The 27,754-nt window shown below is 52.0% G+C and overlaps 1 protein-coding gene across 1 annotated transcript in view; it reads left to right on the top strand.

Moving 5' to 3' along the window:
• The window catches only part of LOC138296891 (solute carrier family 22 member 7-like), a 297,169-nt gene that overhangs the window by 68,694 nt on the left and 200,721 nt on the right, over nt 1-27,754 (top strand). Inside the window, exon 3 of the mRNA XM_069236387.1 lies at nt 8,703-8,806. Within this exon, the coding sequence (XP_069092488.1) occupies nt 8,703-8,806 (104 nt within the window). The remainder of the gene's footprint in view (nt 1-8,702; nt 8,807-27,754) is intronic.

Raw genomic sequence — 27,754 nt, 5'->3', positions numbered from 1 at the left:
TCTTGTTGGCGTGACGGTGGAGGTTTTGTTTTCGCCAGTTTATTACTGACCTTTGGTGTGGCGGACTTGTGTGGGTGTCAGGATTTTGGCGGATTCCAAGCTGTGGGTCATAATAGCTGTAGTGGAATTCCACCGACGCAGCGATGTGTTGTCGGTCTTCTGTGCGGCGGTAAACAGGATTTACCGCCAGGGTTGTAATGAGGGCCATAGTCTTTGTTAAGCTTAAAGTGTTTTTGTTTCCCGTACAATGGTCTTTGTTAGGTTTAGAGTGGCTTTTTGTTACCTTAACAATGGTGTTTGTTAAGCGTACATTTAAGATAGCTTTTGTTACCCGCAGAATACTCTGCTGTCCTTGGGATGATCTCTGCTCCCCTTACAATCAGCTTTGTGACAAATTACAATGGTTTTTGTTACCTGTTCGATGGTCGTTGTTAAGCTTACATTGTTTTTTCTGTAATGTAAGGCGGTCTTTGTTATGCGCACAATGCTTTGTTACCCACAGGATGCTCTTCCAATGATGTTTGTGACAACTTACATTGGTTTTTGTTACCATTACTTTACTTACAGGCCTGTTTTTATGGTTAGGGTGGCCTTTGTTAGAGTACACTCTCTCACAGTGGTCTTTGTTACCCTTTCCAAAGCTTGCTTTTAAAGCCACCTTTGCTGCTTTGATAATTGCTAGGCCAGTCTTTGTTGGTCACCTCGCACAGGTCTAGGTGATGTGATTGCTGCCAGCAGGGGCGTGGCTACCGGAGGGGTGTTTTGGGGTGTTACTCCCCCCCCATTAAATCTATTCTCTAGTAAATAGTTGGGTGCAGGTGTTTCCCGTCGGGTGTGGGGAGGAGTAGGGATTTTACACACACGCGCAGACAAATACACACTAATGCACTGACCCTCATCTACGTGTTAATGGTCTTAAAAATGTTGGTTATTTTCTAAAAGAAACTGTTTTAAGTACCCCTCACAATCCACCCTCCCCTCTTACGTTCTGCATGTTTCTCAAACAATGTATTTTAGCATCTTATGCCGCCAGGATGGCTGTCGGAAAACCACAGGTTCACCCCCCCCTAATCTCACCAACCAAGCCACACCCCCGGCTGCCAGGTGCGCACACGGACCAGCACATGTGCTCCGTCTCCTGATGCATGAAGCTGGTGAAAGGCCCCCAGTGTGGCAGGCAGAGGGAGACGGGGAGATGGATGGGAATGCGAGGTGTTTGCAGGGGAGCGGGGAGCAGCATACGTCACGACCTGCCCCGTGATGCTGTGGTACATGGACTGCGATGCTCTGACCTTCATGGTGCCTGATAAGCCATCAGGTGTGACAAACATGCTGTTAATAATTGTAAGCTTTCTTGTTGCACCACTAACTGTTTTGGCAGCTTAGCAGGATCTTTTGACATCTGCAAACCTTGGAAGGGTGATCGAGCCAAGAACACCAGAGCCAGGAGTGGAAGGCAGGCCCCTGTGGTGCAGGAGGGGGGCTGACCCTACAGGGGGGCCTCACCCTCCAAGGGGCTCCGATTCATCCCAAGGCTAATGGATATCTGTGAGATATGGGCGTCTCAGGGGCCCTCATCACGTTCTCCAGAGGGGCCCATCCTTTGGCTTGCTGTCCTTTCCCCTGCGCCGGCGCTGTTTTGGCTGCCTAGCGCCAACACACATACCCCTGCACCATGATGCAAGGGTGCCTGTGTGGTTGGCAGGATTGTATTTGTGCAGGAAGGGAAGCCTTCCGGAGAAGCGTTTTCCTCTTTCTATGTGTTTTGCAAAATGCAGCACACATGTAAAGAGGAAAAACGAGACATAAAAATATTTCTCCGCATTGAGTCTCACATCTGGAGGCGTAAGGTTTTGCACATCCCCAAGTTTACTCCGTTTTGTAAATCTGTGGAAGCTTAAAAATCCATGAGTGTTGTGTAAGAACACCCACCGCAACGCTCCGGAACCCCTCCCTGGCACAGAGATGGCAATGCAGTGATTTGTGCTGCCTTGCCTTACTCCATATCTACAAGGTCATAAAAAGTGGCTTTGCGTGGCCCCATAGATATGATTTTGCAGTCTGCGCCTCTGGAGCATCACAAAAAGGGAAGGTCCGGTGGCACACAGGCTCATAAACATGCCCCTTTGAACTTCATGTTGTATAAACTCATTTTAGGTTCTAGAATCACGCAGTCAGCTCGCACCTCTGCCTATATCCCTGTACCTTTAAGAAGCTCATTCATTACCCCGAGAGGTCTTTTGGTGCTGTAGCAGTGTGTGACCAACAGTAATACATCATAACATGAATCCGGTACAACAGCCTAATGCTTCAGAGATGTGACATTAAAGACACCAGGATTCATGGTCCCCACCAACATCTGAACTCACCGACTGCCAGGGCCAGACTGGGCGGACCCCAGATCCCTGAGCAGCTTAGGAGGACAGGGCTCTTCCAAAACTGGTGCCATTTATTCCTCAGTCTGAGGTCCACTGTCAGTCGATGAAAAGAAGGGCATGTGCAGTAGGGGCTGGCCACAGGGTCCAAGCTTAGCCAGGTCCTGCACCCAACCCATCATGGCTGGCCAACCCCAGCTGCACATGGCCACTGAGAAGCCAAGTGAGCAGGCCACTTTCCTTTCCAATTGGTGGCATTATTATTCCACTTATTTTTAAGGGCTAGTGAACCTCAAACTCTTCCATACTTGTGGGCCAATGCTTGACCTATGTGGTGCCGGATGCATCAACATTACAGGGTGCCTGTTAGAAATGGGGTTCCTGGTTGGCTAGGGTAGGCACCTCAGCCAAGCAGTAACCACCACTCTTGTCAGGGCAAGGGAGCTACACAGCTTGTGGTCAGAGCATGCGGTATACGATCGAAGGACATGACCAGCGGTCTCTGAGGGCATATTTAAGAGTGTGCAGTGCATACCCGTGGCCACATGTGGTCAGAGCTTGTGGTGTATGATTGAAGAAAATACCCAGAGGTCTCTTAGGGCATTGTAGGAGGCTGGTCCTCTATGTAGTGTGCAAAACTAGGCACATTGTGCAGGAGGTCCAGGCAACCACACGTTGGTTTCCAGAGGTAAAAATGAGACCACCTAATGCTCCAATTTTTAAGATAGCTGGTCGAGCAGTTAGGCTAATCCAGGAGATGTGCTAAGCATTTGCTGTACTCACAAATCCAATCATGCACCACACACACTCAATGAATAACTCGAGACCAGAAGTTATAAAAATACTTCAGACTTTTATATAAATTTTAAGACCGAGATCTTTAGAATACGTGAAGTATTTTTCAAGTTATAGTTTTTCATTTTTTAATAAAGTTAGTCTTTCTGTGCATAATTACGCACCATTGGAATCACAGCACAGTCACCTTTAAAAATGCATTTCAAATCGTACAGGTGGGTTACCAGTTGCTTCTCTTGCAGTGTGGCCGGAGTGGTCGCTGGGCACACTGTGCCAGCTGGAGACCCTCAGGCGACTCCCAGTTCCGGCGGGAGCAGCATTGGAAAAACTCTTGGCATAGGCACAGGGCCACCTGGAGGGACCACTTGGAAAAGGTGCTAGTTTGCAGATTTAAAGATGGTGCCTTGGGGTCCCTTAGGGCTGTTGAGGTTGCAAGGGGTTGGGGACACAGAGCACAAAGCAGACCCCGCGATGCAAGGCTCAGTGCAGCCAAGTGTAGGGCGATTTGGAGGTCTTGGATGCTGTGCGTAAAAGGGCCCTTTGGAGTGGGAGGTAAGACTTCTTATTGAGGTCCTGCAAGACCTCACAGGCACCCTGGTGGGAGGTCGAGGGTGTCACTGAAGTCCCTCGACTTCGGCTTCCTCCTGGTCCAGTTGTAGCTCTGGGGGAGCTGTTGTTGAGGTTGTCCGACGTGCACTGTCCAGTACTCGGGGTATTGCACAACTCACCCACAGGAGGCCGCTGTGCCACCAAATGGGCACACTTGCAGGTCTCATCCTGTGCTGTCGTTGGTGTGTTGTCGGGTTTGACTACGATTTCCGGTCGCGGAGATATGCGGGTTCCTAGCAGGTTCCTGTGGTTTCTTGAGTGGTCCCTCCACTCAAGAGGGAGTTCTCAGGCTATTTGTGAAGCCTGGAGGTCCTCAGGGTCTTTTGAGGTCAGTCCAGTGGTCAGCTCCTCCACAACAGCGCTTGTCAGGGCTCTGGTGCAGCAAGCAGGGGTCTTGGAGCCTCTTCTGGTGCAGCAGGTCCTCTGTTCTCGTCTTTTGGGTTCTTTGGTGCTGTCTTCTTTTCTTCCTGATGAATCTAAAATCTTGGTCTGGGGAGCCCACTAAATACTGAATTTATAGGGCGTTTTAGCGGGAACCTGGTAGTGTCCAATAGGACAGTTACCCTTGGGTGGCTACACCCACTACAGTGAGCACTTCCTGTGGAAGGGGTCACTTCCCTAAACCCTATTGGCTATTTTCCTACCATCCAATATGGAGGAAAATGAAATGGAGGGTCCTCTTTGCCTGCAAGTCCCTTGGGGTGGTGCATGCTCAGAGAGACCACTCCTCCTACCTTTGTCTGGTTTCCCACCTTTGCTCCCGCCAAAAGAGGGGGGCTAGAAAGGGGGGAAGCCCTCTGCTGCTATCAGCAGTCCTGGAGTCTCGAGTTTCAGGGGCGGTAGCCATTTGAAGCTCACCGCCAGGGTGTTGCACATTCCTGAGGGATGGGGTCTTAGCTCCTCCACCCAGGAAGGGCATTGTCCTACAAACCAGAGAGCCAGGGCTCTCCCCCAGGATTGGCAGTCTGGAAGTGGCAGGCTGGATGGAACCAGTCAGCAACTATGCCTGTTGGGTTAGCTTTTGCAGGGGGCACCCCTAAGGTGACCCCGGGTACTTTTTAGGTTAAATCCAATACTGGTACCAGATTGGATTTAATATTCTGAGTCTTTTGATACAAAACAACCCAGGGTACAGAGTGGACATCATGTAGCTGGGGAACTCATGTTTGACCAGTGTCCAGTACATGTACTTAATATGGCTACTCTGTTCACTCACTATGTCCCAGGTTTGGCAAGGACACAGTGGGGTAATACTGCTCATGCAAGTATGCCCTCATGTATAGTATGGTGCACCCTGCCTTAGGGCTGTAAGGCCTACCAGATGGGTGACTTACCCATATCATATGCAGTGTAGGGTGGAAAGGGCACACAGGTAGTGTGCCATATCGCATTTGTCTTTTTAGGTTTGCCCCAGTAAACTCATCCTGCACTGGCAGTGCTGGGGGTATCTGGGTGCAGGGCCCTAGAGGGTGGCACAATCAGTGCTGCTGCCCTCAGGGGCCTACTCATATTGTCCTATGCCCTGGGTATTGGGGTAACCATTTACTAGGGTCTTATAGTGAATCCAATTGTGTCAGGCATCACAACCGATTTTGGGAAAGAGCTCTGGCCCAGGGAACCTGGTTAGCGAGGGCTCTGGGCACTACCAACATCTGGAACACATCAACATCAGGCAAAAAGTAGTGGGGGCTAACCATGCAAAAAGAGGCTTCCTCTCACAGGCATGTTTAAGAGAGCTGCTTGTTGTGGTCAGAGGAGGGGGTGTATGATTCATGGATGTACACAGCGGTCTCTGAGGGCGTGTCTAAGAGAGCACAGATTGTAGCCTTTGGCCATATGTTATGGTCAGAACATGTGGTGTACAATCAAAGGACATACCCAGTGGTCCCTGAGGGCATGTTTAAGTGAGCACAGGACATGTCCTTTAGGCATATCCTGTGAGCAGAGCCTGGCCAACCCTGCTGGAGGTTGTGCCCATTGGACTGTGGCGTCTTGTCCTGCACACAAAGCTTGATGAGCACATGGAAACTGAATGTGGGGCATAGACCAGGGCCCCTTCCTGGAACCAGTGCCCACTGGTCAGAGACAAAGGCTGTGCCCAGCAGGATCTCTGTCAAGGAGAGCGTATACAGGGCACACATGATTTGCAGAGCTCTTGGGCAGAGCTGAGGCCCCTCAGTGTGATGAGAGCTTGTCAGGCACAGCTGAAGGTCATATACAGTGGGTCTTCTACGAGCAGGGTGAGTGGACATAGGGCACTGCCAAATGCCACACCTTGTGCCTACAGACTGCTAGACATGGCAAAGGACTGTGAGTTCATTAGGAGTAGGCAATGGACATGACTAAAGATCATCCTCTGTGTCTTATTATTTGAAAACTAAATTCAGACAATCTTACAAACACCTTCAGTTGAAGACATTATATTTTAGATTTAAAACCAGTTTTGTGAGCTGCACCACAACAATTTTGCTCCATTGCACTGTGCTCACTCTCCCATGTGGTGTCCCACATAAGAAAAGCAGTTTTCGTGACTTCCTAGGTTGTAATTTCAGGCAGCGCTTTGAAGCGTATGAACTTAATAGGGTTCTCTATTCATCGTATAGTCATCGTGGTAGGGTGAAGAGCAAGGTACTCTTTCTGAAGCCAGTGATCTGTCGGACTGAACAATAACTCCTGGGTCCCCATCATGATATAAGAGTGCGTGCGCCTTCAGGGTGCATGGTATGGGATGGTTGCAAGGATGCTACGCCTGTGAACAGGATGGAGAGGATGTATTTCTTCAGTGGCATGGAGTTGCATCAAATTCATCTCACGTAAGGATATGGCTGCATGCACAAGTGGCAAGGCTATTGCATAGGGACTAGCTATGATTTGTGCACCCTATCCCATTCTTGGGAAAGGACAATAAAGGACTATCTGTCCACCGAACACCAAAGAATTATGAGAGGGGCATTCATGAGCGAAAGCAGTGGTGTGATTATCAAGGTCTGTGGATATTTGCCAGATACAGGCACTAAGAAATCCCTGGGTCAAAGGCTCTAGACATTCACATCTTTAGGGTATGAGTAACTGGACAAATATTCCACTTTGGATTTAGGGGCTGATTACGAGTTTGGCTGTCAGAAAAACCTGACCGCCAAACTCCAGATGAGGAGACTGCCACAGTGCTGGCTGTCTCCCCATGGGCATTGGACCCCGCTCCACATGGAGCTGAGTTTAATGTTGTTGCACAGGGGGCCTCTCTAGCACCCTTGGAATGCGCACTGTCTCCACAGCAGACCTTGCACATTCCAACGGTGCTTGGCAAGGGGCCTGAACTGCCCATGCCATTGTGGCTCCCTACACTTGTTCTCCTCCAGCCTTTTCATAAAAGGCTGGCAGAGAACATGGTTGTAATCACCACGTCGGCGCTGATTTCTGTGCTTCCGTGTCTGATTACAACCACGACTGCCATCATCCCATTGGGATCAAAAATCCTGGCGGAGACAGAGGTCTTTTGACGGTCCAACTGCCAGGGTCATAATGTGGTGGTCCAACTGCCACAGCTGCGGCCAGCCAGTCTGACAGTTTTGTGACTGCCAGACTCATATTAGGGCCCTTATTCCGATAAATATGGCAGTCATTTTGAAGAAGGCGGGAAAGCCCGCTCCGCCGGCGATGGCGGTAATTACCGCCGACGTCATGACGTGCATGACCGCCATATAAAGATAACAGTAGTGAACTGGCTGCAAAGCAGGCAGTTCACTACCACTCACTGGCAGGCCTGATTTGACCGCCGGGTCGAAGGTAGCCACCATCAACCCGGCAGTGGAGCCTAGACTGCCGGTGGGATAATGATCCCATTTCCACCAGGGATGTCCTGGTGGGAATACTCATTACTGTCCCCACTGCCACAAGCCCCAAATACCCCCCCAAGCCTCTGTACCCCCCCAAGCCTCTGTACACCCCAAACCCCTGTACCCCCCCACCCCCGAACCCTGAAATCTTAAACCCTACCCCTCCTTCCCCTGATCTCCCAGTAGGCCCTCCCCAACCCCTCCTCACCATCTCCCACCTCCATTTAGGCCCCCCAAATTCCCAACTCCCCAAATACACATGCACACATATATAGACATACATACTTGCATTCATACACGCAGACACACATCCCCTCTTCACAAACACACATGCACACCCCCGTGCACGCACACACTCGCTCAACACACACCCCTCTCCCCCCTTCCCTCTTGGGCAGCACTTACCTGTTCCGTGGCGATGCTCCGTGAGGGAACGGGATTCTAGGATGCTGCTCCACCGGCATCGTTGCGTCTCTATACACCGCCACGCCTCTGACTGCATCATTATAGGCGTGGCCGTGTCTGGCTGACGTGGCGGTGAGGGTGGAGCAGCATCCACCCCCACTGACCGCCAGCATGGCGCCTGGCAGCCCTCACCGCCATCATGGCGCCATCTTCCGTCGACCGTCAGCACGGTTGTCGGCTGTGTATTCCGCCATGTTCAAAATGACTGCCTATGTCTTACTTTATGGGACTATTAAAATCGCAGTGCCCTTATGGAACAACTTGCAAATCAGAGGCACACTGCAAAAAGGAAACAGCAGATTCATGGGTAACAACAGTTGTGTTTGTGTGTAAATCCGATAGAGCTCTTTGTGAAAGTATTAACATGTGGCATGTGGACCTGGTGTGTTCTCTACTGTGTGTTAATGCGTGGGCTGTGAGTCAGTCTCTTCAGAGATATCCCACCCTAACAAATGAATAGAGGGAGGGTCTTTGGCTGCTCTACCACTTGAATACTTGGAGTGAAGGTGTTCTACCAATGCAGAGGCTTCGAAGAGCACTTGGAACTGACCAGCACAGCACAGCATGAACAATCCCTAACTGTGATCAGCAACTAACACCTGTCTCTGCCTCTCTCTTTCAGTGGGACCTTGTGTGTGAGCAGAAACGTCTCAGTCAAGCCTCAGCCACCTTCTTCTTTATCGGGGTCATGGTGGGAGCCATTGTGTTTGGTTACTTGTCAGACAGGTACAGTGTGCATTTGTTGTTTCCATGATTTGAATGTGTACTTTTCTCCTTGTGGTTCAGGTCCTCCCGGTGCTGAAGACAGGTGTTGTACATGGGCTCTAAAAGGCCCTCCAGTCTCTTCCTTTTGTCACAGCTCACAAGATCTGAGGAGGGAAGCTGAGTAGACAGGAGATGGTGATGTGGTGGCCGGTGCCAGTGTAAGAAATGATAATTCAATAGGGGGAAGGTTGTCCCAAAACTGCAGCCTATTTGCACGATATTAGCCCATCATGAGTCAAGTGTATGATATTTCAGCATGCGATCTACCTTGTTGGATGAACTGAATTGATAATTAAATAAAATTCTGGGTGAAGAAAATCAGGTCCAAAGTTTTCTCCTTACTGTAAGGCAGTTTGAGGTTTGACACACTATCACATTCTTTCGCAGTTCAAAATTTGAGGTCAGGTATGAGGTGAGTTATAAAATGGCCAAGTGATATAGACGATGTCTAGTTCAATCACATAAAAATAAGAGTTACTTAGGTTTCTGAACATATCATGCTATAGAACAAGATAAATTTGTATTAATTTTGATTCCTTAGTTTGAAACCTGCTTTTGTGTGTTGCAATAGCAGTGTTTTCAAGCTGGAACTGTGTACAAGTTATACTATAGATGGAACTATGGAAAGACAGCACAACCTCTGGAAAATGCAACCCAATAAAAACCATGGGCCTGATTCACAAAGGTAAACTTAGACAAAAAGTCTAAGGCCCTCGTTACGAACTCAGCGGGAAATCCTGCCGAGTTCGGTGCCGGCAGTCAGAACATCGACCGCCAGCACGTTGAAGACTCCGCCGACCCAGTTAACAACATTCCGCTGGACCGACGGGCAGCACAAGCCAGCCCAGCAGAATGCTGGGCCTGTACATTGCCGACAAATCCACATAAAGCCGTCGTCAATGTAGCAGTGCGGCGGGTGCAGGAGCACCTGTTGCGCATATCACTGCCCATAAATCTGGTGGTGACATGCACGACGGGGCTGTGCACGGGGGCCCCTGCACTGCCCATGCACTTGGCATGGGGAAACCGCCAGGGAAAGGAACTCGCCTTCGTCAGGCTGCCTGGCAGCGGTAGCCTGGCGGTCTCGCCATGTACATTATATGGAGGTCCGGATTGCCATGCCGGTGGCAGTAATTTCCGCCACCGCTGGCATGGCAGTCCAGTTCATAATGAGGGCCTAAGTTTAGACCAAAAGTGTAAACTTAGAGCAAGCGTCTAACTTTACTAAGAGTAAAGTTAGACTTTTGGTCCAAGTTTTGACCTTTAGTCTAAACTAAGACTAACAGTGCAACCTTAGACCAAAAGTCTAACTTTACAATGAATAAAGTTAGGCTTTAGGTCTAAACTTACACTTTTGGTCTAAGTTTAGACTTCTGGACTAAGTTTACCTTTATGAATCGGACCCTGGAGTTTACAGACATATTTCATGCTTTGACTGCATCCATTTAACATGTGCTTTGTTAATAATTAATTAGAGGTAAAATTTAACAATTATAAAAGTTTTAGAGTCTGATTTAGGTCTTGGCGAAGGGGAATACTCCATCACAATTGTGAAGGATATCCCATCCACATTATTACAATCCCATGATGTCCTAAGGAGATCGTAATACAGTGGACAAGATATCCGTCACGTTTGTGATGAAGCATTCCTCCGCCGGGATCTAAATCAGGCCCTTAATATTGATTTATTAATGACTGTTTCATGCTAGTAGATCAGCAAATAATTAGGGGGCGTACAATACCCATTTTAAGGTGATGTTGCTATCCGCACCATTTAGTTGCCTTTGCATGTTCTGCAGTGACACAAACAGCTATTGGACGGTGACAACCACACTTAATTTGCCTGATAAAACAGCTCTACATTCTACAAAAATGCACAGTTGGCATTAGTGTGCACATTTATGTTCTTCAGTGATACGCACACTTTGCTTTCACCATTACCGAGTCTGCTTCTCCTATTACTACTTGGCAAATACCCTTTGTTCAGTTTTACAACGTGTGCGCAAATCTTCCCCCTACCACCTCATTTTCTTCCTCACTCTGATGAGCTACAAAGGAACTGGCCAGAATGGAAGGAGTACTTTCTCAATTACATCTGGGCCATAGAAGAGGAAGGGGCTGATGAGTTTACTCCCATAAGGAAGAAGAAAAACGTATTGCACAGCTTAGGTCTTGAAGGATTACGCATTTATTGTCAAATGGACAAGACACCTAGAACTGCAGAGGATGCTGATGTCTTTCAACATGCTTTAGAGGATTTGGATAGGTACTACCCGCCAGCTGCCTGTGAGGCCATCAATAGACATAGGCCCTCATTACGACCCTGGTGGTCGGCGGTAATATGGTGGAAAGAACTGCCAACAGGCTGGCGGTATTTTCCACCATTTTATGACATTGGCGGTTTGGCTGAAGCCAAACCGCCAATATACCATACCGACCACCACGGGGGTAACGTCCGCTGGGCTGGAGATATCAATCTCCAGCCTGGCGCCCGTACTGTACCACCTGCAGCTGTGGGATTATGACCCGGCCTACCGCCATGGTTTTCGTGGCTCCCTTACCGCCACTGATAAAGGTCTTTCGCACCCCCTCCCCAGAGTCCCCCCAAACTCCCTTCCTCTACAAACTCCTCCTACATTCACGCCCCCTTCACACACGCACACACGCATAAACACACTCAATCCCACATTCATCCACCCATGCATGCATCCATTCACACACATCCACACACACTTTCATACATACACACACATACGCATTCACAGAACACAACATACACGCACTCACACGTCCATACATGCACACACATAGAACACGTAACACACACCCGCGTACACGCACGCACAAACATACACACACACACCCACACACACACACAACACCCCTCACCCCCATCCCCTGTCAGAGCACCCACTTACCTGTGTTTAGGGGGTCCTCTGGCAGGAGGCAGGACAGGGCGCTGCTGTCAGCAGCAGCGTCCGGCAGCAGAACACTGCCAGGCTGTATTATTGGTCATAAAACGTCCAGCGGCAGTCTACTGGCGTGGCACTGCTGGTGGCAGCAGCGCCACCTTACCGCCATCCGCCGGCATGGCCACAGCCATATTTCTGCCATCGTTCTTGCAGAAATCCAGCTGTGGTCATAATATGGCGGATGGCTGGTAGCCGCAGCGTCGCCACAGCGGTTGCGGTTTTTACCGCCACTGTCATAATGAGCGCCATAATTTCCTCAAACGTAAACAAAACAATTTGGAGACTGTGGAAGATTATGTGTCAGTACTTAAGAAACTGGCTATTTTGTGCAAATTTGGTTCCTTACATGATGACCTCATCCAAGATCAAATTATAATGCATACTAGTAATCCTAGAGTACAGTAGAAGTTATGGGTTAGCAGTGATTCTTCGCTACAAGATATCATAGCTATTGTTAAGAAGGCGGAGCTATCCAAAAGAAGTGCCCAGCCAGCGATAAAGAATACCACTAGGAACTGTGTCCATATTTAAGGTTTCTGGACGTTCCGGGAAGAGTTCTACTACTACGACTCGGAATGACAATTCAGGAAGTGACAAGCATCCTCTTTGTTAATAGATGAAAAAACAAAGAGCTTAGCTAGAAACAAATATTGTCCAGTTCTTAAGTCAAAATGTTTATATTGTGGCATTATGGGGGTCATTCTGACCTCGGCGGTAAAAGCCGCTTACCGCCGGTCAGAAGGCCGCCACAATACCGCCGCGGCCGCGGTCAGCCGCCACGGACATTCTGACCCACAACTGCAAAACCTCCGAAAATCCGCCCTCCACTGCAGTCCGCCACATCAGCGGCCAGCGGTAAACTGGAGAAGACCAAACCTCCACCGCCACGCCAACAGAAATACGCCCATCCCATTATGACCCGCAAATCCACGCGGCGGTCATTCAACCGCGGTATTCCATTGGCGGTAGACCCCGCCGCGGTCAAAATACACACACCTTTACAAACCCCTACCACATTGGACAATTTGAAAGGCACACACCTGAAACACATACACACACCACTCCCACACATCCAATACCATATAAAACACACACCCACATCACCCACAAACCCCTACCAACAAAAACCAGAGACGAAGGAGAGAGAGAGAGAGAGAGACACATCAGAGAATAGATAGCCAGACACACAGAGGCACACCGTAACATCACATACACCACATAGAAGCACAAAGCACCACACACCAACACACACATCATCACATACACCACCCCACACCTCATACACACCACACCATGGCACCACAAAGGCACCCACGCTTTTCGGACCAAGAACTCCGGGTCATGGTGGAGGAGATCATAAGAGTGGAACCCCAGCTCTTCGGCTCACAGGTCCAGCACACCACCATAGCAAGGAAGGCGGAGCTCTGGCAGTGGATCGTGGACAGGGTCAACGCGGTGGGACAGCATCCCAGAAATAGAGAGGACATCCGCAAACGATGGAACGACCTACGGGGGAAGGTGCGCTCGATGGTCTCGCGACACAACATCGCAGTGCAGAAGACTGGCGGGGGACCCCTACCCACTCCACCCGAATTCACAACATGGGAGCAAGAGGTACTCAACATCCTGCATCCTGATGGCCTCGCTGGAGTACACGGAGGAATGGACTCTGGTAAGTACAAGGCCAACCACTTCACCCCCCCCAGCATGCTAACCCCCACCCTCACCCCCAACCCCCAGCACACATCCTCCCTGAGAATGTCTCCCCAGCACAACCCACCCAACACCAACCCCTGCATGCCACCCCCAAACTATGGACACCCATCACCTAAGCATGACCACTGCACATACCCATCACCCCCCCCCACAAAACACCCTCACAACACCTCCCCCAAGGGAATGCCAGCACTGGGGGACAAGGGCACCTATAAAACGCTAGCTAATGCACACACAGAAACAATAACCATACCCTCTTACCCCATGCAGGACCCGAACGACAACACACCGGTCAGGAGGGACCAGGAATGTCCATCCCACCCCCGGAACAGGCCACTAGTGATGACAGCAGCTCTGTCGACCTGGAACCTGACGACCAGCCCGGACCATCGGGGACCTCTGGGCAGTCGGTTCCCCTCACCCAGACACAGGCCACTGCAGACCCAACCCCCTCTGGGAACAACCGCACAGCTCCCACCCAGCGGGCCCATGCCTCTGTCTCCAGGACAGGTCAAGCAGCGGTGTGTCTACCACTACAGGGCCCCCAGGGTAACCCACCAACCCAACAACAACAGGGACCTGGGGGCAGTGGGAGTGGGCACACCGTCCAGGGGACAGAGGCCCAGGGAAACAGGGCAACTCGGAGGGCTGCTGTGCGACAGGGGGGGGAGGAGAGGCCCAGGGAACCCACTCTCCAAGAGGCCCTCACCACCATCATGGCTGCCTACCACCACTCACAAGAGACGATGGCGACGGTACTGGCCAGGTTCCAGGAGATCCAGGCACAGCAGGAGCAACGCTACATGGGGTTCAGCGACCAACTCAGCAACATCTCAACCGCTATGGGGAGCATAGTCCAGGCCCTGAACCGCATAGAGGAAACGTTTCGGGACCATGTGGCATCACACAGGGCCCCTGTCACTAGCCAGGAACAGGAACAGCCTACCACCTCCGCCGGCGCTAGTGGACAGGAGGCCCCACCACAACGACAGCCCACCAGAACCCCACCTCCTGCTGAAGAACAACCGCCCCGCAAAAGGAGCCTGAGATCAAAAAAACCGACAGAATAGGATGTCAAGTCCCCCGCCAGCATCACATACCCCCTGAAGTCCTCCCACTGTCCCACATTGCCACCCTGTCAAACCTTGAACTGCCCCTGCTCCATCCTGCCACAGGCATATGGACAATGCACCTGTGAGACTGAGAACTGGACTCCGCCATGGACATTACTCCACCCCCACCCATCACTGTTTCACTATCATGTACCAATATCTATGCACTAATAATAAATCACACATTGCACTGAAATCAATCAGGACTCAGCCTGTCTTATTTACAAATGTATGACACATTACATATCAATTACGTATTGTGAACATTGTGAATTACACATACCGAGGTAACTTAGCATTAGTCCATGGGCCAACCAAGCCGAGGTCACGCAGTGGCTCATACAGCATAGAAAAGGGAAGGGAAAATCAAACATCATGTTCATAGGTCTGGGGGGAAACCGACAAAGTTGAGATGCAGGAGGCTTGCAGGAAATGTAAAATGGCATGGGTGATTATTACCTGTGTGCTACTGGAAATACTGTGCTATTACTCTGTCCCTGTTGTCTGTGTCGTCCTCTGAGTCTTCCTCCTCTTCACTCTCCGCAGGCTCCACAGCTACTTCAACACCACCATCTGCACCATCCTCCTGCAGGAAAGGAACCTGACGTCGCAATGCCAGATTGTGAAGCATACAGCAGGCCACGATGATGTGGCACACCTTCTTTGGTGAGTACATCAGGGATCCCCCAGTCATATGCAGGCACCTAAACCTGGCCTTCAGGAGGCCAAAGGTCCTTTCCATGATCCTCCTAGTTCGCCCATGGGCCTCATTGTACCGTTCCTCTGCCCTGGTCCGGGGATTCCTTACTGGGGTCAGTAGCCAAGGCAGGTTGGGGTAACCAGAGTCACCTATTAGCCACACACGTTGTCTCTGTAGCTGCTCCATCACATAGGGGATGCTGCTATTTCGCATCACATACGCGTCATGCACTGACCCTGGGAACTTGGCATTTACATGGGAGATGTACTGGTCAGCCAAACAGACCACCTGGACATTCATCGAATGATAACTTTTCCTGTTTCGGTACACCTGCTCATCGTCTTTTGGGGGTACCAAAGCCACATGGGTCCCATCAATGGCACCAATGATGTTGGGGATATGTCCAAGGGCATAGAAATCACCCTTCACTGTAGGCAAGTCACCCTCCTCTGGGAAAATGATGTAGCTCCGCATGAGTTTCATCAGGGCAGACAACACTCTACTCAAAATCTTTGAAAACATAGGCTGAGACATTCCAGATGACATGGCCACTGTGGTCTGGAATGACCCACTTGCCAAAAAATGGAGGACTGACAAAACCTGCACCAGAGGGGGAATCTCTGTGGGTTGGCGGATGGGGGACATCAGGGCTGGCTCCAGCTGGGCACACAGTTCATGGATAGTGGCACGGTCAAGTCTGTATCGAAGTATTATATGGCGTTCTTCCATTGTCGACAGGTCCACCAGCGGTCGGTACACGCGAGGATTCCTCCTTCTCATCCCAAGTCCCAGCGGACGGTGCCTAGGAAGGACAACATGGAGCACAGAGTCAGCCAAACCACAGGTACGTACAGACAGCTTGCACAGTTAAAGAATGGCAATGGGTTGAAAGGCGTGTATGTGTGGCAATGCAAGGCCTAGGCCTGTGTGTCGCAGTCAAAATTAAGCCATGTAGGCCCTTGAAATGGCGGCTGCCTGACCTGTGAAGTGGGACAATGGGATGTGAGGTCAATGCGCTGGCGGGGCACACCGTGGCGGTAGGCGGTCGAAGACCGCGGCGCAAAGCCGCATTGGTTAACATTGAAGCCTATGGGTTTCAGGAGCCAATGACGAAGTGCGCCGGCGGTCACGGTACGCACCGCCGCGGTACGCACCGCCGCGGGCGTGACCGCCATTTTCTATCTGCTTAATCACTCGAGACCTGATCATCCACAGGAGAGGACCTATACTGCAAGTGCTGCTGTGACCTCGGTCTGGAAGATACAATGGCTGCTGCGACTGGGGAAAGGGCCCCTGCCTTCACGTCTGAAGAGTTGGAGAAGCTCGTGGATGGGGTCCTCCCCCAGTATGCGCTACTCTACGGTCCTCCAGACCAACAAGTGAGTACACCGGGTGCACATGGAATGGGCTATGCCTGTGTGGATTGGGGTGGATGTAAGTTGGTGGGGGGCGAATGAGGAGTGCAACGCACGACAGATGAGAGCATGTGCCATATGGCAAAGTTGCTGGGGGGGGGCAATCACATCTAACATGCAGGTCATTGATGATTTCCTCCTTTCCACCCTGTACATGTCAAATAGGTCAGCGCCCAACAGAAGATCGAGATTTGGCGTGCCATCGCCAAGGAAGTCCGGAACTTGGGGGTCCACAACAGACGGGGCACCCACTGCCGCAAGAGGTGGGAGGAGATCCGCCGCGGAACAAGGAAGACCGCAGAAACACTGCTGGGGATGGCCTCCCAACCTAGGAGGGGTGCCAGTCGCACCATGACCCCCCTGATGTCCCAGATCCTGGCGGTGGCCTACCCAGAATTGGATGGGCGCTTTAAGACATCACAGCAGACACAAGGGGGTGAGTATCAGCACATTCTCCTATCTTTCTGCGCAGTGGAGGCGTCTGGGTGGGGGAGGAGGGCTGTGGGTGACATTAGGCCAGGGCGCTTTCTGTAGTGTAGTCCTCTCCCTTAGGCATGGCCCTGTGCCCCCGGCCCCCACCTCGGTAGGGTGACAAGTACAGCCATTGAAGGTCCAGCATCTCCCATGTGCGCGTTTGACGTCTCTTGGCCTGTTGTCCTAGTCAGTAGTACTGAGTAGTGTACCCCGAATGCGCGGCTTAGTGCATTAGGCTCCTGTGTCTGTCCTCTCCGCCAACGGTGTTGACATTGCATGCACTCAACCTGGTCTTCTTTTTTCTCCCCCCACCCTTTTCTCTTCATCTTCTTGTGCATGTGTGCATTAGCATCATCAGGCGGAGGAGATTTGGCATCGGAGCACGAGGGAGCTGCAGGACCCAAGGCCCCGGTGGGCCCAGGAACAGACACCGAGGGCACCAGTGATCCGGAGGGCGAGGGGAGCACCACGACGGGGACCGCTGGTGAGAGCAGCGAAAGCGACACGTCCTCGGATGGGAGCTCCCTAGCGGTGGCGGCAACATCCGTGCCCCCCGCCTCTACAGGTACAGCCGCCACCCAGCGCACCAGCCCCGCCCTCCCAGCAGCCCCTCAGTCTTCGCTCCGTGCCGGTTCGCCCAGGAAGGCGCGCGTCTCCTTCGCCCCAGGCACCTCAGCCCCTGCCCCTGTTGCCCCTGCTGCCCTCAGTGCGGAGCTCATTGACCTGGTAAGGACGCTCATTGTTGGGCAGACAACCCTTTTGAATGCCATCCAGGGTGTGCAAAGGGAGGTGCAACAGAGCAATGCGTACCTGGAGGGCATTCATTCGGGTCAGGCTGCCCATCAACGAGCGTTCACTGCTCTGGCCTCAGCACTGACGGCAGCCATTGTCCCTGTTTCCAGCCTCCCTCTTCTTACTGCCTCCAGCCTTTCTCTGTCTCCTGTTCCTCAGCCTATCCCATCCACGCCATCAGACCAGCCTGCACACACCTCAACACCCAAGAGCAGCTCATCCAAACACAAGCACCACAGATCCCACAAACACTCACCCAAGCAACACCCAGATGCAGACATGCCAACAGCCACTGCCACCCCTGTGTCCCCCTCCTGCTCGTCTCCCTCCTCCCTCCCTGTGACGTCTACACTCACACCTGCATGCACCCCAACATCAGCCAGTGCTTCCATCACCACCTCACCCTCCAGTACAGTCCACACTCGTGCAGTCACCACCCCCACTGCCATTTACACGTCCTCTGTGTCCTCTCCCACTGTGTCTGTCACCCCCTCTTCCAAGACACACAAACGCAGGCAGCCACCCACCCAACAGCCATCCACCTCACGACAGCCTACAGCACCAGCACCTTCACCCAATGACAGCACACCTGACTCTCCTACAACCACCTCCTCTACCTCCACTTCCATCTCCACTTCTCCTACCCTTTACCTTGGCCCTAAAAAACTTTTCCTGGCTAACCTTGACCTCTTTCCCCCCGATGAGCTCCCCCATCCATCTTCAAAGAGTCCCAAGAGCACCGCAGCCACCACCAGCCCAGCTTCGGGTGTCACTGTTGTGCATGGGTTCTGGAGCCCACCCTTTGCCAGCAGAGACACATCGATCAGCAGCAAGGACACGTCCAGCCCCCCCCCCCCGGCAAGAGGACCCGCAAAAATAAGGGCCGCCGTGCGAGGACCGACAGGGCTGCCCCCAAGGAGCAATGTGCGGCCACTTCACCACCCACACCATCTAGGGGAGGCAAGGGCCCGAGAGCCCCATCAAAGGAGCGGAAGGGCAGAAGGAGCGCGGAGAAGGTGGACCCCACATGCCACATCCCAGCTGGGAAGGAGGACACTAAGGAGGCCAGGAGTCCGTCCCCGAAGGGTCCAGAAACGTCACGGTCCGAGGGCGACTAAGCCGGGAGTCCAGGCCAGATCTGGCTCCCTTGACCTGCTGGATGAGCACCGCTGAACAGGGCCCGCGGGGCAGAAGAGCACCGCTGAACAGGGCCCGCCGTGGAGAAGAGCACCGCTGAACAGGGCCCGCGGTGCAGAAGAGCACCGCTGAACAGGGCCCCGCCGTGAAGATAGGCACCGCTGAACAGGGCCCGCGGTGCAGAAGAGCACCGCTGAACAGGGCCCGCCGTGGAGAAGAGCACCGCTGAACAGGGCCCCGCCGTGAAGATAGGCACCGCTGAACAGGGCCCGCGGTGCAGAAGAGCACTGCTGAACAGGGCCCGCCGTGAAGATAGGCACCGCTGAACAGGGCCCGCGGTGCAGAAGAGCACCGCTGAACAGGGCCCCGCCGTGAAGATAGGCACCGCTGAACAGGGCCCGCGGTGCAGAAGAGCACCGCTGAACAGGGCCCGCCGTGGAGAAGAGCACCGCTGAACAGGGCCCCGCCGTGAAGATAGGCACCGCTGAACAGGGCCCGCGGTGCAGAAGAGCACCGCTGAACAGGGCCCCGCCGTGAAGATAGGCACCGCTGAACAGGGCCCGCGGTGCAGAAGAGCACCGCTGAACAGGGCCCTGCCGTCTCAAGCACCGCTCCGCTGGGCACCGCTGTCTCTCCACCTCTCCGCTGGGCCCTTCCTGTGAAGCACCGCTCCGCTGGGCCCTTCATCTCAAGCACCGCTCCGCTGGGCCCTTCATCTCAAGCACCGCTCCGCTGGGTCCTTCATCTCAAGCACCGCTCCGCTGGGCCCTTCCTGTCATGCACCGCTCCGCTGGGCACCGCTGTCTCAAGCACCGCTCCGCTGGGCCCTTCCTGTCAAGCACCGCTCCGCTGGGCCCTTCTTCTCAAGCACCGCTCCGCTGGGCCCTTCTTCTCAAACACCGCTCCGCTGGGCCCTTCCTGTCAAGCACCGCTCCGCTGGGCCCTTCATCTCAAGCACCGCTCCGCTGGGCCCTTCCTGTCATGCACCGCTCCGCTGGGCACGGCCGTCTCAAGCACCGCTCCGCTGGGCCCTTCCTGTCAAGCACCGCTCCGCTGGGCACCGCTGTCTCTCCACCTCTCCACTGGGCCCTTCTTCTCAAGCACTGCTCCGCTGGGCCCTTCATCTCAAGCACCGCTCCGCTGGGCACCGCCGTCTCAAGCACCGCTCCGCTGGGCCCTTCTTCTCAAGCACGGCTCCGCTGGGCCCTTCATCTCAAGCACCGCTCCGCTGGGCACCGCCGTCTCAAGCACCGCTCCGCTGGGCCCTTCCTGTCAAGCACCGCTCCGCTGGGCCCTTCATCTCAAGCACCGCCCCGCTGGGCACCGCTGTCTCTCCACCTCTCCGCTGGGCCCTTCTTCTCAAGCACCGCTCCGCTGGGCACCGCCGTCTCAAGCACCGCTCCGCTGGGCCCTTCATCTCAAGCACCGCTCCGCTGGGCCCTTCATCTCAAGCACCGCCCCGCTGGGCACCGCTGTCTCTCCACCTTTCCGCTGGGCCCTTCTTCTCAAGCACCGCTCCGCTGGGCCCTTCTTCTCAAGCACCGCTCCGCTGGGCACCGCCATCTCAAGCACCGCTCCGCTGGGCCCTTCTTCTCAAGCACCGCTCCGCTGGGCCCTTCTTCTCAAACACCGCTCCGCTGGGCCCTTCCTGTCAAGCACCGCTCCGCTGGGCCCTTCATCTCAAGCACCGCTCCGCTGGGCCCTTCCTGTCATGCACCGCTCCGCTGGGCACCGCCGTCTCAAGCACGGCTCCGCTGGGCCCTTCCTGTCAAGCACCGCTCCGCTGGGCACCGCTGTCTCTCCACCTCTCCGCTGGGCCCTTCTTCTCAAGCACCGCTCCGCTGGGCCCTTCATCTCAAGCACCGCTCCGCTAGGCACCGCCGTCTCAAGCACCGCTCCGCTGGGCCCTTCTTCTCAAGCACGGCTCCGCTGGGCCCTTCATCTCAAGCACCGCTCCGCTGGGCTCCGCCGTCTCAAGCACCGCTCCGCTGGGCCCTTCATCTCAAGCACCGCTCCGCTGGGCCCCGCCGTCTCAAGCACCGCTCCGCTGGGCCCTTCATCTCAAGCACTGCTCCGCTGGGCCCTTCATCTCAAGCACCGCTCCGCTGGGCCCCGCCGTCTCAAGCACCGCTCCGCTGGGCCCTTCTTCTCAAGCACCGCTCCGCTGGGCCCTTCATCTCAAGCACCGCTCCGCTGGGCCCCGCCGTCTCAAGCACCGCTCCGCTGGGCCCTTCATCTCAAGCACCGCTCCGCTGGGCCCTTCATCTCAAGCACCGCCCCGCTGGGCACCGCTGTCTCTCCACCTCTCCGCTGGGCCCTTCTTCTCAAGCACCGCTCCGCTGGGCACCGCCGTCTCAAGCACCGCTCCGCTGGGCCCTTCATCTCAAGCACCGCTCCGCTGGGCCCTTCTTCTCAAGCACCGCTCCGCTGGGCCCTTCATCTCACGCACCGCTCCGCTGGGCACCGCCGTCTCAATCACTGTTTATGGTTCACTGTGCCCACCATGCCTCCTCCTTGACCAGTGGAGACTGTCATCCACCTGATGGACTGTGGCTTTGCACTCCCCAGGATGGTACAGTGGGCAGCCCACCCACTGTAGAGACATTGAGAGACTGTGGCTTTGCACTCCCCAGGATGGTACGGTGGGCAGCCCACCCACTCTAGAGACATTGAGAGACTGTGGCTTTGCACTCCCCAGGATGGTACGGTGGGCAGCCCACCCACTGTAGAGACATTGAGAGACTGTGGCTTTGCACTCCCCAGGATGGTACGGTGGGCAGCCCACCCACTGTAGAGACATTGAGAGACTGTGGCTTTGCACTCCCCAGGATGGTACGGTGGGCAGCCCACCCACTGTAGAGACATTGAGAGACCGTGGCTTTGCACTCCCCAGGATGGTACAGTGGGCATGGTGGCTCCTCGTGGATCTGGCGTCGTGGACTCATGTGGCTGTGGTGCCCCCCCCTTCCCTTCCCCCTGAGGTGCCTGTAGTTTTTACATGTGATGCCCCTGCAGTGTTCTCTCCAAAGGACTCAGGTCTGCTGTGTGGGCTTTGCCCTTGTTTCTCAAAACTTTGGCCCACGGACATGATGAATTTGTAGGATGTGCAGGACTTGTTACTTCAGTTATACACTGATGTGTATGTCATTAGTTTTGTTGTGAATATCTTTCATGGTTGTACGATAATTTTCAGGAGCTTTTTGGTACATAAATATTTATTCCAAATTTGATTATGTCCTAGCATTTTTCAGGGGTGTTTGGGTGGTGTCACTGTGACTTGTTGCTCTGCATTGGTGTGTACATAGTTGGGGGGGGGGCGCATATGTGTGTGCCCGTAACCTTTCGTCCTCCCCCCTCCCGTGTGTCGTAGGTGCAGTACTCACTGTTGTCGTCTGCGCCGGACTTCGTACTCGTGGTAGATGAGAAGGTAGACGAGAGCAGGTAGGATGTTTAATTCGGGTTCCATGCTGTCCTCCTTCCTCCTGGAGTGCGTAGTGGTGAGCGTTTTCCCGTCCGTAGTCTGTTTCCGCCGTGTTTTTATCGGCGGTGCTCCCGCCCCGGAAAAGGTGGCGGATTGGTGAGTTGTGATAGTGTGGGCGGTACATTGGCTGCCGCCTGGCTGTCAGCGGTGACCGCCGCGCTGTTTGTTTGTACCGCCGTGGCGGGCGGAGTGTTAAAGTGGCTGTCTGTGTTGGCGGTTCCCGCCAGGGTCAGAATCCCATATTTTTTACCGCCAGCCTGTTGGCGGGTTGGCCGCCGCTTTAACACCGACCGCCAGGGTTAGAATCACCCCCTATGAGTCCTTTTGCGAAGGAGTGCAGGAAAAAAGGTTTTGTGGTGAAGTGTGTGATGAAGAATTCAAACCCTAAACATTATCAGGAGGATGAGTCTGTAGGTGCTGAGAGAATTCTTTGCACTGATTGTCCTGTAACTGAATGTTGACACAAGAGTTAAAAACAAACCTTTAAGTTTGATAAAACTGGAGATGTGGGCATATTGATTGTGGCTGAGTCTGGGTCAACATACATTATTGTGCAGCGTTCGTATAAATCCTCTTTATTTGGTGAATCTACGCCATTACAGGTCATAAATATACAATCATATAAAATTAGGAATAAAAGTTAATAAAACAGTAAAATGGCATAGCAATGATTATAAAAAAACGCATAAGAATCAATTAAAAACAAAATAAGGGGCGAGCAATGGGCATCCACCTTTTATAGGATACTCTTAGCCTAAACCTCCACATCACCATTAGGAACCGCGAGACTGCAAAAACCACAAATTGCTCATTGTCTGACTTAATGATCCTAAGAGTTTTCCTAAAGTCTCTGACACCAAAGTTTTGGAAAATTGGTGCAATCCACTTATTTCTTATGCCACGGTAACCAGGACAGAAAAAACAACATGCTCAATTGTTTCAGCTCAAGATATACACAGCGGACAATGAGCATCTTTTGAATTTGCCATTTGCCCCCAACGAGCTGTAAACGAGGCAAGCGGTAAAGTCCCATACCTAAATTGAAGATAGAGCTTCCTGCCAATAGGGGTCTCCATTTCACCCAGGAACTGCTCTTTCTGAAAGTTATCTTTTAACATTAGACAGGCTGATGTCAAGGGACCCATATTAGATTGGTGTTGAAGTAAGCCTGTTTGGCACTGCCAAAAGGCCTTCTTTATATGTTCTTTAGAAATCAAACCTGCCTTTCCTGGAGCGGCCCACAAGTGTGCAAGCCCATTGTCTCCTAATGTTGTTCTCACATGCCTGATCCATGGAAGGTCACTACACCTTAAAGAGACAGGATTTCAGCAATCCCCTGCAGTTCTGGAGGTGTCCACAGCCTCCTCCAAAACAAGAGGCGTCGAAGCACAGCTACCTGTGTGATATGTTTTAACCTCATATATAGTCACGGGGGGAAGCAATGGTGTACTAATCAGGAGACCAATCAACTGTCTCATGAAATGATTTTCGACAATGTCTAAGGCTATGATCTCTTTGTGACCCCAAAGTTCTGCACTTTACAATACAGACCCAAGTGATTGACAATTGTAGACCTGCCATGCTGGCGAAATGGGGTGAAATTGGGAGGCCATGAATGTCTTCAATAGTTCACCAGTAGTTTGCTGTAATCCAAGTTTACGCCTGGTAATGTGAGCCTTCTCATTCAAAACCATGCACAAGTATTCAAAAGTCTGGGGGAGTTCCCTCTCAACATGGGGTTAGGTCTGGAGGAACAACAGGGGTTGAACACCATGTACTTTGTTTTTCCTTGGGTGATATCTAAGCCCCTCGCCTTGCAAAAGCTGTAAACGTTTTTGCTATCTCATTGGAGACATAGATGGGAGCAGCATGTCATCTGCAAAGATCAGGGCAGGAACCCTGAGGTTTGCCAAGCACACGACCTAACTGTACAAACTTCCAGTACAATAACTGGAGCCAGAAGACCTGATCTGCCGTAATAGTGCGCTCTCCAAACCCTGCCTGCAAGGGAGTCAAGATGTTGGATGCAGACATCCAATCTTGAAACCTATCCAGGTTGGCCCTCACAGAGCTTTTGGGCACCACCAATCAGACTTATAGGCCTGTAGTTTGTGGGAAGATCTCTAGATCCCTTATTAATGATGGGAACGATCTCTGCACCCACCCAAATAGCAGGTATTGGAGCCTCTTTCAATATAGGGCATTAAATAGTAGGGTGAAGTATGGGGTCCAAATATCCACCTAATCCATGAAGAGGTCCCCGGGTACCTTATCTAATGCCAGGGTGTTGTTCCTCACAATTTTATTTAACAGCTTGCTTGATTTCTCCACATCTAAAGCTCATATCTTCCAGGAGGCCACTGATCAGAGTAGGCAGTCCCAACGTGGTTACTGTTTCATCTGGATTTGCCTGGGTCTCATCACAGGTTACCACTCCAAGCCCTACACTCTGCTCTTCTGGGGAGTACAAACTAGTAGAGTGGGCAACCCATTCGGCCATTACAATACGTTTTTCAACGTGGAGAACCCTTCAATAGAGCCGGTGGAGATAATGTTCCAAAAAGTAGTTGAATCTCTACTATTAACTGCTATTAGCAAGGTTTTCCATTTCTCAATCTCCGACTCGTGCCTTGAAGCCCGTGTAGCGTTTTTTTACGCCCATCTAGCTTGTTTGCTCAACTGCCTATCGTTGATCCTGATGGCACCCATCAGTGTCCCTCTTGCATCATTGCATCAATAGTTATACCAAGAAGGCTTACTAGATCTCTTAGCCATTCGACTGGCCTCCTAAAAAAAATGATCCCTTCACTTCTGGAACATGTGGTTATGGACTTTACTAATTTTTGATAGCGCCACACCATCCTCCCTGGATGAGTTTAGTAATGCCAACAACTCCACTATCCCATCAGCGACCACCCTATAGACTTCAGCTACTGATTTAATTGACCAAGATAACAAGCTCCATTGAACCTTTGCCTATTAGAGGACAGGATTAACCTTCTATTTAAAGGCTCATTGTGATTTGGCTGAGCTACAAAAACTAGGCTCCTCAGCTCCAGGGCAAGTGCAGCGTTCTATTCGGGATGACAGTTTTGCAAAAGTTCTAGATAACAAACTAACTCCAATGGTGATACATCCAGTACCTTACACAGGTGAAAAGATCATCATGTTAGGATGTAGGACCTTAACCTTTGAGTTTAAATGTAAAACAAACTGAGGGAAAGTTGTATGTGGCAGAGAGGGGTCCTTCAGTTCTAGGTTGCGTCGATCAAGAGGAGTTAGGAATCACTCTCGATCCTAACAGCAAAGATCAGGTCCTGTTGTTAGGTGATCCTGTGGTACACCTGGAGGATGAGTTACAAAACAAGTTTCCTACTGTATTTTCAGGTACAGTTGAGAAGTTGCGCTGATTTTAACATACAATTGTGCTAAAGAATGATGTTCAACCTGTATGTCATAAAGTGAGAAATATACCTTAGTGTAGAAGCAGATGTGGTTGAAGAGTTGGACAAGTTGGAGAGAAGTGAGATCCCTGAGCAAGTAGAGTGTGCTGTTTTGACACAAGTTTCAGGTGAGGATCCAGGGCGAACAGTAGCCTTCCTTGCCTCCTTCAAAGAAACAATTTCCATAATTGAAAGGGAAATGTTAGCAGCGGGATGGACTGTGGAAAAATTCAGGCAGTATTTATGGGGTTTGAGATTTACACTTTGTACTGATCATAAGCCTCAAGGGTTTGACACTGGATGGTGTTGTTAAGGCGACACCCTTCATTGCCAGAATGCCACTGAGAGTTCTAGAATTTTGCTTACAATGTTGAGTATTTAGCTGGTAAAAGGGCAGATTATTTAAGTAGGTCCCTATTGCCTTTGAGAGAACATAATGCTAATGGTTGGGAGGAGTACAGTGTATCGATAGCCAATGAAAATAATTGACGTAAAGTCCCTAAGGTCTGATTCCATAATAGGCAGCTCCGACTCCATCTTATCTCATGGAGGCCGTTGTAGGAATGTACCATCTTGCCTGGCATGTTACCCCCATTTTTCACTGTATACATGTTGTTTTAGTTGTATGTGTCACTGGGACCCTGGTAACCCAGGGCCCCAGTGCTCATAAGTGTGCCCTGTATGTGTTACCTGTGTTATGACTAACTGTCTCACTGAGGCTCTGCTAATCAGAACCTCAGTGGTTATGCTCTCTCATTTCTTTCCAAATTGTCACTAACAGGCTAGTGACCAATTTTACCAATTTACATTGGCAAACTGGAACACCCTTATAATTCCCTAGTATATGGTACTGAGGTACCCAGGGTATTGGGGTTCCAGGAGATCCCTATGGGCTGCAGCATTTCTTTTGCCACCCATAGGGAGCTCTAACAATTCTTACACAGGCCTGCCACTGCAGCCTGAGTGAAATAACGTCCACGTTATTTCACAGCCATTTTACACTGCACTTAAGTAACTTATAAGTCACCTATATGTCTAACCTTTACCTGGTAAAGGTTGGGTGCTAAGTTACTTAGTGTGTGGGCACCCTAGCACTAGCCAAGGTGCCCCCACATTGTTCAGGGCCAATGCCCCGGACCTTGTGAGTGCAGGGACACCATTACATGCGTGCACTACATATAGGTCACTACCTATGTGTAGCTTCACAATGGTAACTCCGAATATGGCCATGTAACATGTCTAAGATCATGGAATTGCCCCACCAATGCCATCCTGGTATTGGGGAGACAATCCCATGATTCCCTGGGTCTCTAGCACAGACCCGGGTACTGCCAATCTGCCTTTCCCGGGGTTTCGCTGCTGCTGCTGCCAACCCTCAGACAGGTTTCTGCCCTCCTGGGGTCCAGCCAGGCTTGGCCCAGGAAGGCAGAACAAAGGACTTCCTCAGAGAGAGGGTGTTACACCCTCTTCCTTTGGAATAAGGTGTCAGGGCTGGGGAGGAGTAGCCTTCCCCAGCCTCTGGAAATGCTTTGATGGGCACAGATGGTGCCCATCTCTGCATAAGCCAGTCTACACTAGTTCAGGGATCCCTCAGCCCTGCTCTGGCGCGAAACTGGACAAAGGAAAGGGGAGTGACCACTCCCCTGACCTGCACCTCCCCTGGGAGG

Source organism: Pleurodeles waltl, chromosome 5 (assembly GCF_031143425.1).
Source record: "Pleurodeles waltl isolate 20211129_DDA chromosome 5, aPleWal1.hap1.20221129, whole genome shotgun sequence".
Taxonomy (NCBI): domain Eukaryota; kingdom Metazoa; phylum Chordata; class Amphibia; order Caudata; family Salamandridae; genus Pleurodeles; species Pleurodeles waltl.
The sequence above is the reverse complement of the archived record's forward strand: the minus strand, read 5'-3'. Positions and strand labels throughout refer to the sequence as shown.